Source organism: Chrysochloris asiatica, unplaced genomic scaffold (assembly GCF_000296735.1).
Source record: "Chrysochloris asiatica unplaced genomic scaffold, ChrAsi1.0 scaffold00058, whole genome shotgun sequence".
NCBI lineage: Eukaryota > Metazoa > Chordata > Mammalia > Afrosoricida > Chrysochloridae > Chrysochloris > Chrysochloris asiatica.
The window spans coordinates 17,573,747-17,588,473 of NW_006408576.1; the positions used below are offsets into that span (position 1 = coordinate 17,573,747).

The 14,727-nt window shown below is 44.3% G+C and overlaps 1 protein-coding gene across 2 annotated transcripts in view; it reads left to right on the top strand.

Moving 5' to 3' along the window:
- Window positions 1-14,727, top strand: part of ASAP2 (ArfGAP with SH3 domain, ankyrin repeat and PH domain 2) — a 281,424-nt gene that overhangs the window by 258,439 nt on the left and 8,258 nt on the right. Inside the window, exons 18-24 of one of the 2 annotated variants that reach the window (XM_006863981.1) lie at window positions 893-978; window positions 3,048-3,163; window positions 4,369-4,436; window positions 5,988-6,101; window positions 7,898-8,150; window positions 10,742-10,876; window positions 12,324-12,495. In XM_006863981.1, coding sequence (XP_006864043.1) covers window positions 893-978; window positions 3,048-3,163; window positions 4,369-4,436; window positions 5,988-6,101; window positions 7,898-8,150; window positions 10,742-10,876; window positions 12,324-12,495 — 944 coding nt within the window. The remainder of the gene's footprint in view (window positions 1-892; window positions 979-3,047; window positions 3,164-4,368; window positions 4,437-5,987; window positions 6,102-7,897; window positions 8,151-10,741; window positions 10,877-12,323; window positions 12,496-14,727) is intronic. The other variant, XM_006863980.1, reaches the window with a different exon arrangement.

Below are 14,727 nucleotides of genomic sequence, written 5' to 3' on the forward strand. Positions count from 1 at the left end.
TTGACCTACACCTATGGATGCAGTAGCTCGAAAGAGAGAACAAATCTTTACAGTGAGGATCATTCCCACCCCCTCCATACACAGTAGACACGAATGGGCAACTGGGACATTGGCTACCCAAAGTGGGGGTGGGGGTGGGGTGGCTACAAAGGCAAGAAATGACTGGCTTACAATCTTTCAAGAAGGAATCTAGATCCAGAGGGCATGGAGGAAGGTAGAATCTCCACTGAGTAGTATCAAATCTGTCTAGGTGGGGCTGATGAAAGGAAATGCAGATAGGTCCCTTGTGATACAATAGTGAATAATTGTTATCAGGACTGATTGTGAGGCTTGGAAAAGTAAAGGTAGACCTTTTGTAGCAAAAGGAGGGGAGTGATTAACTTTGCAGTCTAGGAGTGGAGGTCCCTGGGACCATCAAGGTAGAAGAGTGGAGAGCAGGACCCTATCCAGAGAAGCAGTGACACCAGAGATGAAGGCAGAGATGATGACGTGGAGAGATGGAGCGACTGGGGACTTCAGACTTAGAGAGGGAGAGAGGGACTGTGTGCTGACGACCGGGGGTCAGGCTTGCAGGGTATATACCCTGTGGTTGGTTGCTGATGCATGGAACAGATTGTAACCATGGCAATGAAATGATATATGATAGAATGAATATAAAACTAATGTTATCCCATGTAAACTATCACATAATTCACAATAAAACATTTTTTAAAGAGAGAGAGATAATGGGATTTCTCCAGGAACTTTTTGAAGCCCTCTGGTGTCTTAGAAATAAGTTTCTTTGAAGAAAAAGATAAAGGCATTTGAAAAATATACATGTGACTGGACTTGTGTTTGACACAATGCTGAATGTTACCATTTGCATTCTGGAACGTTTTTGTTTGATTTTCAGGAACCAGATGAAACTGCTCTTCATCTCGCAGTCAGATCTGTGGATCGGACTTCTCTCCACATTGTAGACTTTTTAGTTCAGAACAGGTAGGTGTTCTGCAGTTACAGGGAGGCATTTATTTGTGTTGTATGGCATCACTTTGGAACCCTGGTGTTTATTCCTGTAAATAAAACACTGAACTGCAGGAGCAGTTTGAACTGCAAGGTCAGTGGTTCCAACCTACCAGCCGCTCCTCGGAAACCCTGTGCAGGGCTGCTATGAGTCAGAACTGACTTGACAGCACTTAACAACAACTGTTACTTCAGCTGTGTTGTCAACACTCTCGAGTATTTCTAGTTCTAACATGGTGTGGTGCTGTAGGATCAGCACTGGACTGTGAACCACACAGTTAGCAGTTCAAATCCACCAGCTGCTCCTCAAAAACCTTCTACACGGGGTCGCTATGAGTAGCACTTAACAACTACCACCACCACCATGGAACAGAAAGCTTGCTGCCCCGTGTGGAGTGTTCTAGAGGCTGACCTGTAGGTGACACTTCCATGGCCCAAGCACAGTGCTCCGAGCAGTAGAGATGTGTAAGGGAAGCGAAGGTACATGCTTTAAACACTGGTCAAAGCCAGAGATTACAAAATGGGCTGCATCCATTTAGTTTGGTTTGGAACATTTCTAATTTTGAATTTGGATTTGTCTTTAGAAAGGACTCGCATCCTGCATCTGCAGTTTGCCACAGGCCTCAGCAGCCCCTTGTTTTACTCCTGTGCTTCACTCTTGTGTTACCTGAGTGTGTCTTGACATGCTGACAGTGTTTTGAGGTATTTGTGTGGTGGAGTGCAAGCTGCCGATTAGAAACCACTGAAACTACTCCCAAAGCAATGGGGATTTTTTGTATTTTGTGTCCTCTCCTTCCCTGTTTGTTCTAGGAGGTGAAGTGAAGAAAGTGCCAGAGGTAGAGGAGCTGGGGGCAGGTCAGCTCTGAGGTCTGCAGCTTCCCACGGAGCTGGGAGCTAGCTGGGTGTAGGGTGAAGCTGACCAAATGTCTCTGCCATTTGACGGTCCTGATGCCCATCCAAATCCTAGAGTAGCAGGGACTCAGTGTAAATTCTCAGGAGAAGAGAATGAAAATGCTGATTTCTTTTCTTCCAGAATAGTAAGAAGACATCAGGAATAGAGGAGAGTCAGCAATTGAAGGTCTCTTTGGATTGAAATCTTAACTGGCTTCCTCTAGTCCCTATTTCTCTGTCCAGTCAACACAAGAGCCCACTTCTCTCATCCTCCTTAGAGTAGGATGTGTGGTCATAGTTGTAGGGATTTGTACCTCCTCTGTGAGTCAGATGACTTGTCCTAGGTCCAAGAAGTGCAAGCACTTTTGCATGATACCTCTTATTTTGAAGGAGTCCCTGAGTAACACAAACAGTTAAGCACTAAGCTACTAACTGAAGGGTTGGTAGTTCAAACCCACCCAGAGGCATCTTAGAAGAACATCCTCACAATCTACTTCTGAAAAGTCAGCCATTGAAAACCCCACAGAGCACAATCTATTCTGACACACTCAGGGTCACCATGAGTTGGAGTGGACTCTATAGTGACTGGTTTGTTTTTTTATGGGAAGAATTTTTTTCAGTCTCCAGATTGCCCTGTCACCCTGTTTTCAAAAACACAATCCTAAGGTGAACAAGCACATTAGGGGCTATGGGACCCCAGACTTCAGAAACACAGCTTTCCTCATTCCTGTCCAGTGTCAACAAGACCGAAAATCCTCTCCATCTCCCATCCATCTGTTGGGGCAGGATGGGAGAGTCATGCAGACTTCTAGAGGCCCAGCCTCCAAGGAGGCCTTCAAGCCTTTACAGCACTGCAGCCTCAGGCTGTGGAATCCATGGATGCCGCGCTCTGCTTTCTGCCTTCAAACGAAGTGCCATCGTTTGTTACTTTCTTGACAATCTTGTGCCAAGGTCTCCCATCACAAGAGGTGGGATGGTGCTGTCTCCCCACCTTTAAGGATGCCTTGGAGTAATTCTTTTCATCATTTATTTTTTTATCAATTATTATTGCCAACAGCCTCTTCTGTTCCTAAGCCCCAAGTTTTCTCCCAAGGCAAGCCCTCTGGCCTGTGACTCATTTTTTTTCTCTTTTCTCACCCCCTTTTGTTGGCTAGTGGGAACCTGGATAAACAGACAGGTAAAGGTAGCACCGCCCTGCATTACTGTTGCCTAACTGACAACGCTGAGTGCCTGAAACTCCTGCTCCGGGGGAAGGCTTCCATTGAAATAGGTAAGCTGGTGATCAGGTTTGGGTCTGGTCCTGCAAATGTATGTCTGCCTCCTCTCTGAACCTCCTAACACTGTGGGCTCCTGTCAGAGTGGAACAGAAACCAAACGGCTTCAGAAGAGTAAAGACTGCTTGTACTTTCAAGTTTGTATGAGCAGTGTTCATTGTTGTTTCTTTGACTTCATATGCATTTGCAGGTATTTAATGGTTTATAATGAAAGCAGTTTTTATTATGAGATTGGCACAGGACTAGGGAGTGTCTGTTCTATTGTGCATGAGATTGGTATGAGTCGGTACCAACAGCAACAGTGAAAGTAAAGAACATGCCCTGCAGCTATCAGTGATAATTGAAGTCAGTCTGGACAGCTTTTGGGGAGAATTTGAGTTTCTGCTCATGAATTTATAAACCTTACTTACCGCCACCTACGATTAGATTTACCCTACAACCCTACCCAACTCTTGAGTGTAGGTTTACCTGTGGGCGATAGGATTGGGGCTCTTCTCCTTTCATTGACCTGGTTCTTGTTTGGCCTTCATCTCTCCCCTCTGCCATGGGACCCCGTGCATACAGACAGATATGGGTCGAAACCGACTCGACGGCACTTAACAACAACAACAAGAAGTACTTTGCTTTTAGGGTATCCCATTATTATTTCATGAGGGAAGTACTTTTGAATAAATATTGAACACAAAGAGAAGAGAGTAGCAAAAGAGCACATACCTACTTGAGAACCAAGTTCCTTTTTTCTTTGAATCAATAATCAAACCTAACTGGGACTTATTTAGAAGAAAGTACAAATGTTCAAATTTTTACAGACTTCTTAAAAGAAGATATAAACGTTTAATAAGTTCCCATGTATGTAACTAGATGGACAATAGTTTTGGCTAAGAGATTTGTATTGACCAGCTTTATTCACTTGGCTTATAGTCTAGATATTGATTTTAATTAGTTGACTACTTGAACAATTTTATTTTCTGGATTTGCTCAAGCTTGTAAACTAACTGTAGTATTGTATGTACTCTGTAGTTCTTACCTCCCTATATAATGAGGATAAAAATTTAGGCCTGGCTGGGGCTAACCAACTGTGGGTTTCATTAATTGCACTGAATTTAGTGCTTCTTTACTCTATTTTTTGAATTGCCTGTAGATCTCAGCACTTTGTGTATCTTTGCTGTAATGCTCTTCTTTCCTGGCCTTTGACTTTCAGCTAATGAATCAGGAGAGACACCACTGGACATTGCCAAGCGCCTCAAACATGAGCACTGTGAGGAGCTGGTGAGTCTCCACACGGGCAGGGTAAGGGGCTGGGGAGTGTCACTAAGCAGACTGTAGTGTCCAGATAGATTAGCTAAGAACTGGGCCTTCTTGGAGATGGTATATTGGGCTAGTCTGTATAGAAGTGGTGACCACCCCCACCTTGTGGTGAGAATTGGAACATATGCCAGTGTGTGTTGGTTGGACATGTTGGTTCTGGCATTGGCATTGTTGGGACAACTGGAGCAGAGTCACAGAGGTCTGACACAGCTTGGCTGGTAGCCCATTACTGGACAACCCTTTCTTTCTTTGTCCTCCAAAGCAATTGAGTTGCTCTGTACATTTTCTTTTCCTGTTCTGGAAGAAGAGGCCATATAAATAGTTGAAAGAGCTTCTGGGAGCTGGGTTTGCAGTGGGCTCCCACCACTGTGATCTGGAAGTCTGTCAGACTGTTTTCTGGTTTGTAAAATGGAGTTTGTTTTACCAGATTGCAGGGTGGTTGTGAGAATTATTGTTGAACCCTGTAAAGCAGTTGGCACCTAGTAAGCTCACAGTACATAGAATTATTATGTGCAATATAACTATGGGAAGCGCAGGTGGTGCTGTAGGATATAGGGTAAGCACTGGACTGCTAACTGCACGATTGGCAGTTCAAACCCACCAGCTACACCTTGGGGGGAAAGATGCGGCTTTCTACTCCCATAACGATTTACAGTCTCCAAAACCCTATACAGGATCATAATTAGTTGGAACCAATTCAACCAATTACCTATCTGTCCAGATACTGTATTGTTAATTTTATATCTATTAACTCACTTAATGGCAGATAACTATCTTATAAGGTGATGTGTACTATTATCCCCATTTTACAAGTGTGGGGAAGCAAGCACAGAAAAGTTAACTTACCCAAGTTTATAAAGCTACAATGTGGCTATGGGGAGAATTAAGCCCTACTGTCTTAAGACATCCGTTGTATGTAATGAATTAACTTCTCTCATATATATCTCGAACGTATATGAGAAAAGTTCCTTGGGAGGATTAAAAATATAATTGATAAAATCATCTTCTACAGCACTTAATTCTCTCCAGTTGTTTGAGAAAGGCCGAGTTAACAGTTGGTGAAAACAGTCATTCCTCTAGTAGTATTTTAATACCTTCAGGAGCTCTGGTAGCGTAATGGTTATGAATCAGGCTGCGAACTGCAAGGTCAGCAGTTCGAAACTACCAGCTGTTCCATGGGAGAAAGATGAGGCTTTCTGCTCCCATAAAGATTTACAGCTTCGGAAACCCTGTGCCAGGGTAGCTATGAATTGGAACCGACTCCATGGCACTTAATAGCATCAGCAGGAGTTGGTTCAATGGTTTCAACATGAGGGCAAATCTTCATAACATTAAAGGGAAGTAGGAGTTACCTGTCTGTTAGAGAGTAGTTCTGATGAATCTTGGTAATCCTGTGACTGTTCTGTGCCTTCCGAGCCAATTCCCTGCCCTTGTGCACTGCCCTGTCTGCTCTCTGTTTCATGTGCCTGAGTACAGGAGCAGCCTCACTGACAACCCCTTTATTCTTCTCAGCTCACTCAAGCCTTATCCGGAAGGTTTAATTCTCATGTTCACGTGGAATACGAATGGCGATTGCTCCATGAAGATCTGGATGAGAGTGACGATGATGTGGATGAGAAATTGCAGGTTTGTGCCAGACTGCAGAATTTGAAAAGGCCTTTGATAAGCTTCATTCAGAGCATTGTGTATCCTAGCCTATAATTACGGCAGAAAGCTGTTTTGTAGAAAAGGGAGGTGCGGTTCACTTTGTATTTTCATTCGTCTCAGTAGGTTTTGTTCATACCCTTTCCATTACTACCTCCTGTCTCTCAGCTTCTACACACATTCATTTAAAGGGATGATTAATTTTATAATTATAGGCAGCTGCTTACTTTTTTATGTGAAGGGAGGACCCCTGATTATAGTGGTTCCTTGGAGAAAGCTCATTCACTGTGGAAAAAAGTTACAAAGAGCTGGCCTTTTTCCCCAGTGTTGTAGCTTGTGTTCACCTGGCTAATGGTGTGTGCACCTGTGTCATCTTACAAACTTCAACTGAAATCAGTGAATGACCCTAGCAGCACAATCTCCATCCTGTATCTAATGAGGAAATTGATTTGACCGAAGTGAAGCGACTAATCAGAGATAGACTTGGGCCTAGAATTGGGTGTCTTTGCCTCCTTCCTGATCACAGCATACTCAATTGAAGCCACACATATCAGAGCTGAGGTTTAAACTCAAGCATATTGATTCCAAAGCCCAAACTCATACCTACTACCTGTTCCATCTCCTTTTTAGCAGACAGAGTATGACTAGATATGCCTGAAAGATGTTCCATGTTGAAATTAGTGGGAAATGCCATGTGAAACACATTAAGTGGTTTCAGTATTTTTATTCTAAAATTAAATTTTTAAAAGTTTATGCAGGATTTATGAAGGCTTTTAATATTGAGGATGCCTGGTGATGTATATGGCATGTCCAAACCTTATTGGACTATTAAAGTTCTTTATTTATTGAACACTTATGAACAGTTGCACGTAATGTTTCTTGGAATATAAACTTAGAATTGAGCTGCGTTGGATACACAGACAGTGTCAGTGTAAGAACTGCTTAATTACATGTGTAAAGCCTGTTGCCACTGAGTCAGTTTCAACTCATAGCAACCCTGTAGGATAGAGAGAACTTCCCCATGGCGTTTCCAAGACTATAATCTTTCCGGGAGCAGATGATCATCTGTCAAGCACTAGGTGGGTTTGAACCATTAGCTTTTTGGTTAGCAGCTGAGCATTTAACCATGGAACCACTAGAGCTCCTTCAATTAAAGCTGATGTTAGTAAGCTCATACTTAAAGGATCAGATTTTGTAAATATTTTAGGTGTGTGGACTTAAAACAGCCCAGTTTTTGTTGCATCTCCTCAACTCTGACTAGGCATGGCTGTGTTTGAAGAAAACTTTATTTACAAAAACAGGTGGCAGCTACAGTTCAAATGTTAAGTTTGTCATTGAAGTTTGTAGGTGATTTGCAGGAATCTCCAAAGTTCCAGTTCATATGGGAGGAAGAGTGATTTCATCTGAAGTTGCCATGTCCCTGATGGGGATAGCAGCTGGGTGACCAGAGCCAGCTATACTATTACATGATCTAAGAAAGCATACTTATGAGGAGGAAGTGCGGAGCTAGGTTGAGATCAGTGTTGCTAAGAAGATGAAACAATTTTATTTTAAAATCCTTCAGAGAAAGAAGAACTTGTAAATCTGAGTGTGTGTGTTGCATGATGTAATCAAGATGCATGTCAAAAGTGAGTTTTAAAATCTTGCAGCTCTCCTGCAACACTTATGAATGCACAGTGGTATAACTGTGTAACTAGAAATTATCTACATGAGGCTTTACCACTACAATGAAAGTTATAACCAACTCACACACCTCTGATCCAACATTCCTTCAACAGCCTAGTCCCAATCGGCGAGAAGATCGGCCTGTCAGTTTCTATCAGCTGGGATCTAACCAGCTTCAGTCTAATACTGCGTGTTTGGCCAGAGATGCTGCAAACCTTGCCAAGGACAAGCAGAGGGGTTTTGTGCCTAGCATCTTGCAGAATGAGACGTATGGAGCCATCCTGAGCGGCAGCCCACCATCCAGCCAGCCTGCACCCTCTAGCACCACCAGTGCCCCCCCACTCCCGCCACGGAATGTTGGCAAAGGTACTAAACTGCTGTTAGGAGTTCCCTGCGAATGTCTAAAGGGTTTGGTTTTGTTTTCACTTTGTGAAGTTTGTGGTTGCTCTGCCCCCAACTAGATGACAGTAGTAGGATGTTTCTCTTTCTTTTGGGATCTTTTTGTTAGTTCCTCCTTGCTTCTCAAAGAAATTCCATGAGCCTTAAAATACCAAATAATGGTCAAGTATCTTGATTTTAGAGGTGTTACATCCACATGATTTATGTAATACAAGGTCTCTCCACCAGAACAGGCGCTGTCTGAAGGGGGGAAGCACCTGTTATGAAACGGTCCTGTGAGATATTTTCTGTGGACGTCCTTTCTGTTCCTTTTCTCTGTAACTTTCTCCACTTCCCACCCTCCCTTTGTGTTTAATCTCTCCTTTGTTAATTCTCCCCGGTTTGCACTCTCTGTCAGCTCATGGTACTTGAATTTATTTCTTACCTTTGTAAGGATAAGCACCGGACTGCTAACCATAACGTCTTTGAACCCACCAACTGCTCCTTAGAAACCCCATACAGGGTCACTGTGAGTCAGAACTGACTAGACAGCACTTAGCAACAACAGGATCCCCACAAAATCAAGGATAAAAAGATAGTCAAATAGTGTTCAGTCTAGTTAGAAAAGTACAAAATCATTTCTGTGGGTACTACTAATACCTTCAGTGCACAAAGTTGATATATTACAGCGTAGAAAGTTTGGCTCAACAAGTGATTTTTTGTTTGTTTTTATATAAAAGGAAACTTCAGTTGCCAACAGTTGAGTAATTTTCCCAACACTAAAAGTCAGCTGGCCACTAAGCTCTTTGAATGTAGGTTCAATGAGTGACTGACTCAACTCTTCACTCGGAAGTAACTATCAGGGCCGCCAGTGATGGTCCAGTGGCCTCCAGAGAGTTTCCCATTGAAGAATGAAATGGTGTGTTGTGAGGGAAGGTGTACAGAAGGTACCCAGGTGCTGTGGCTGCTCTGAGCTGCTAATTTCAGTGGAGTCTACATCAGAAAAGAAGTACCCAGATGTGTTTACTTAGTAGCTAGTATCCTGGGAAGGATGTAGTGTAGGGGAGAGTGAGTGGCTAGAAGACCTGATTTGAAGAGCTCAGTAGACTGGCTGTGTGTAGTTGCTCTGGGTTTGTGCACTCAGCAGTGTTGCTGGATGCACTGCAGACCCTCCCATATAGTTCTGCCGCCATCACTCAGACAGGCCCAGGGACGTGTTGCTGAATCTGCTGTCAGGATCACTGAGTCTTACCCTCCGGAGCAAACCCATTGTATAAGAGGCACTACACTAGGCAGGCTCCCGAAACAAACAAGCTCCTCTCACCTTGTCCCATCCCTTCCACACTACCCAGCCAACGTGATCCCCATGCCCTAGACAGTGCCCCACAAACTCAGCTTAGATGAGGAGTCCCTGAACAATGACAGAAGCTACAATTCACACAGCCTCCCTCTCTTACCTGTGACCCCTCACCAGGTAGCATGGAGGGGCCCAGGGCAGGGCAGTCAAGTTGTGGTTGCTTCCTTCTGCCCTCCTTCCACATCCCTTGTACATGTTTTCATTTTGTAGTCCCAGATTTAAAAGTCCCTTTAGTGGCTGTTACTGACTGTATGTGTCATGTGAGGAAAGATTTTATTTACTCAATTGGATTGTAGTAAAGAAATAGTAGCTTCTTCATCTTTATTTCTGGCTTTCCTAGTCTTAGAATTAGATGGTTTTGTTTCTTTTTGACATTTTTCTCTATAGCTTCATTTCTGCTTTGGATGAAGCACCTGCTATTCACTCCTGTAGGTGTCCCCTTGTTCTCCGTCTACTCCACATTGGGTCTAAGATGGAATTCCCACAAAACAGAGAGTGTCGCAGAGGGGAACGGGGCAGACTTGTTAACCGCAGGGCAGTGCAAAGGCTTTTGGAGCATGTGACGTGTCCCTGGAGGGTGTGGTTCATGTTCATTCCCAGGCCCTCCTTGTATGGACCATGCCCAGCCCAGCCCAGGGGCTCACCAGACTCTGTGCCCCTGAGTTGACGTCACTCCGTGAGGAAGATTTGTGAGCCAGAGGAAAAGCGGTGGCGAGAAATGCCATCACCTTCTTTGGGGGCCACCTGGTCTGACTATATTTGCAAGATATTTGTAGAGAGGGTCTAACCTTACTGCCTTTGATTTACACCTTCCTCTCCACCCACTCTGAGAACAGGATGCTTGCCTTTGAATGGCAGCTACTCTCAAGCTCGTGGAGAATAACTCCATAGAAGGATAGAGATGAGCTGAAGTTCCATAAGTCCCAGTTGCAAGCAATATTTGCATTTGAGAAATGAAATTAGGAATTTAAAAAAAAATTCTGCATTAATGTCAAGAAAGGTAGCTGGGAATTTTTTTTCTGGTTTGGTATATATATCAGAATCTATCTTCCCAGATATACAAGACGAATGAAAAAAAAAATTCACCCATATATTTGCTCTCTCTGTGCTGTTCTAGAAGGGTCATGCTATCCATTTTGTAAGGGAGAGGGTCAATAATACAGTATTCTGTTTCTGTTTTTGTTGTGTGCATGTGCGTGTGCATGTGTGTGCTTGGGTATAGTTCAGACAGCCTCCTCGGCTAGCACCCTGTGGAAGACAAACTCTGTAAGTGTGGACGGTGTAAGCAGGCAGCGATCTTCGTCAGATCCGCCAGCTGTCCATCCACCGCTGCCCCCTCTTCGCGTGACATCTACCAGTACGTTTTTTTGTGTTTTTTTTTTTTTCCTTTTTCCTTTCTTGCCAGTGGGCTTTAGATCTGGATGGCAGGGGGGTGCTGTCAGCAGCCAGCGCTGCAGAGCCACTCACTGCGCCAGCAGCACACACAGGGGCCTTGCACGGTGCTGCCAATTACCGCTCTTCCATGGGGCCTGCATGGCTCTGCTCAGCCACAAACTCCTATCTGTATCCAGCTCCGGAGATGGCTCACCACGCGCTTCCTCTGTCCTCCAAAGCATTCTAGCAACAATTTCTCCTCTCACATATTAGTCTGTGGCATCAGTTTTCTGTAGCCATTTGGTGGTTTTCAATATATTTCTTCAATGTCAACATGTGGTTGGAAGTCACCAAAAATTAGGAGAGGGGACGTTGTAAGAAGAGGCCACCATGCAGAGCTAGTGAGGTTGATCTTGCACCAGATCAGTAAGGTTGCCCTGTCTTTCCTGCTCTACATCAGCTGCACGATGAAGCAGTCGTTCCCGAGTCTCTGAGGGCATTTAGAATAAGTGCTAGGCCAAGGTGTTTGAGAACACACACTGACTTCATTCAAATAAATTTAAAAGTCCAGCACAAGCTCCAGGAAGTACCATTGTGTATTAACTGGCCCTTACAGTCATGTCAGTACCTTGCTTCCCTGGGATGATAACAGAGCTTCAGACAGTGTGTGAAGGGGAGACGGGTCTCCAGAGGTGGGAGGTGAGCATCTGAAGATGTAAAATAGTCACACAGCTAGCACACTAGGAGCCCTCACAGTAGCTTTCCATACTGCAGCAGACTGCCACTTTAGCCAGGAAAATAGGGTCATGTTAGATACTTAAAGAGTTTGCTAGAGAGGTTGGGAGGAAAAGATGCCTGGGTTCAAGATCTAGCTCTGTTTCTCACTATATAACCTTAGAATCATGTGGAATCACATCACCTCTTTAAGCCTTAGCTTCATCATCTGTCAAATGTAAAGAACAATAAAACTCTTCCTCTGGCTCTCCTCATAAATTGTGAAGCCTTATGCAAAACTAGCTCACTGTTTTTCCTCGGATCTGGCCACATTCAACAGCCTGGAGAAGTAGATAGGACACCGTACCCTATTGGTCAGCTGAGGGAAAAGAAAAGTTTTGTCCCAAGTAGACACAGTTAATTCCCCAGGGGGCAGAAACAATGTTAGCTTCAAATTCTAGCGGAGAAAAATACATAAAAACCAGTAGAAAACTTTCAATCATAGTTTTAGGCTTGCCGGCTTCCTTATTAGTTTGGAAAGGACTTTCTCCACCATACCCACTGTTTTCTGAAAATCAGTGAAACAGTTGGGGGTTTTCTCTGTAGGAAATGTCAGTAGACAAAAGGAAGATCATATCTGAAAAATCTCAGGTGAGAAGTCTCAGAGGTAGAAAGCCTTGAAGTCTGACCCTCTGTGTTTCTCTTTCTCTCTACAGATTCCCTGACTCCCACACCACCCCCTCCAGTAGCTAAGACACCCAGTGTGATAGAAGCTTTGAACCAGCAGATCAAGCCAGCCCAGCCTGGGATCCCACAGTGCAAATCCACACCCCCACCTCTGCCACCCCAGCCACCAAGCCGCCTCCCACAGAAGAAGCCAATTCCTGGGTAACCCTTCCTCTCTACTGTCCATCGACTGAGGGCCTGCTACAAGCTGCCTTGCTTGCTGCTCACATTAAAGGAATTTCCAAAGTGCCAGTGGCCCCAGTTTAACTCATCTGCATTTGAAATCTTCAGTGTTTCTGCTGTAACATGTGAGACTAAGAGTTACATACCGAATTCATCAGGGATCAAGGGTCATAAAATTAATTCATCAAGGAAGTTTTTCATTGTTAAAAATGCTTACATACATATTTTATACCGACAGAATGCACACGGAGGCCCTCTGCAGTGTGGGGCCTCTCTCTCCTTCACAAGCACAATTGTTGTTGTTGTTGTTAGGTGCCATTGAGTCAGTACCCACTCATAGCGACCCTATGCATAGCATAACGAAACATTGCCCGATCATGGGCCAACCTCACTGTTGTTGCCACACTTCATAAGCACAATACAACCAGCAAAATCGGTACGTTAAAACTGATGCATTACTACCATTTACCTAATCCTCCGATTCTAATCCAAGCTTTGCTACTTGTCCAAATAATGACCTTTACAGCAAAAGGATACAATTCATTGCTCTTAATCTGCATCTTTATAGTGGAAATGATGTATAGAAACCAAGCTATAGATGCTAGGTTTGCTTGTTGCTATTGGAATGTCACTGCTCCCAGGCCCTCTAGTGGTTGGAACTGGGGAATACACATACAGTGCATGCATTGCTGTTAGGCGCCATTGAGTCAGTACTGACTCATAGAGAGACCCTTGTGCACAACAGAACGAAACATTGCCCAGTCCTGGGCCAACCTCACAATTGTTGCCATGCTTGAGCCCATTGATGCTGCCACTTTGCCAATCCATCTTGCTGGGGGTCTTCTCATTTTCTCTGACCCTCCACCTTACCAAACATGATATCCTTCTCCAGTGACTGGTCCCTCCTGACAATAAGTCCAAGTATGAGAGACGAAGTTTGGCCATCTTGGCCTCCAAGGAACACTCTGGCTGCACTTCTTTCAACACAGATCTGTTGGTTCTTCTGGCAGCCTGTGGCACTTTCAGTATTCTCCTCCAACACCATAACTCAAAAGCATCAGTTCTTCTACAGTCTTCCATGTGCTCATTTGTCTTTTTATTTCTACATACATCTGTATGTATGCAACTGTGCAACTATGAATTCACACTGATAATCACCAATTTTACACCAACTAGAACAATTAAAATTGGAGATATTAGTGTGGGTCTAGTAATAAATAGGATCACTAATGGTGCTGTAGGATAAGCACTGGACTGCTAACTACCAGGCAGGAAGTTCAAGTGCACCAGCCATTCTACATGAGAAAGATGAGGCCTTCTGCTCCATAAAGACTTACAGTGTCAGAAACTGTGTGTTGTGAAGTGCTGTCGAGTCAGTTCTAACTCATAGCAACCCTTATAGGGATTCTGAGGAGCAACTGGTAGGTTTGAGCTGCCCGCCTTGTGGTCCAAAGTTCAGTGCTGATCTTACAGTGCCACACAGGTTGCTGTGAGTCAGAACCAACTCGATGGCACCCAACAACAACAACAGTAACAAATCAAGGAGCTCTGATGGTATAACTGCTGCTGATGAAAGACTGGCAGTTTGAACCCACCGGTCACTCCTGGGGAGAAAGACCTGGCGATCTACGTTCATAAAGGGTACAAACTGGGAAGCTCTATGGGCAAGTCCTCCTCTGTCACTTTGAGTTGAAATCAACTTAACAGCACCTAGCAGTAACAAACCACTCAAAATTTACTGGTATATGTTTACAGACTCTATTAGGGATTTGAATAGGTGCCATAGGGATAGCTTGTTTGAGCTCTACTCTCTGGGGCCTTAGCTGAAAAGACTCAAAAGCTAGGGGTGAGTCAATGCAGGAAGTGACTTGTCCACTCAGAGGGCTAGTATCCCCTTCACTCTGCTTGTCTGGTGGTTGTGATGGTTGATTGTGGTGGTCTCTCCATAGGACTTGGGCTTCCTCACATCATGGTGGGTGGGTCCAAGAGTAAATCCCAAAAACTAGGCCTGGTCCTGAAACTGCACAGCATCACCGCCATCCTATGTTGTTGGTCAAGCAGTGACAGAGCCCTGATTCAGGCTGGGGGGCGGGGGGGGGCGCAGGGTCTGGAGAGTGGCACAGTGTAGTCATAGACTCCACATCTCAATGGGAAGAGTATCAGAAAACTTAGGACATTGTTGTAAAATCACCACAACAATCTAGCGCCGGA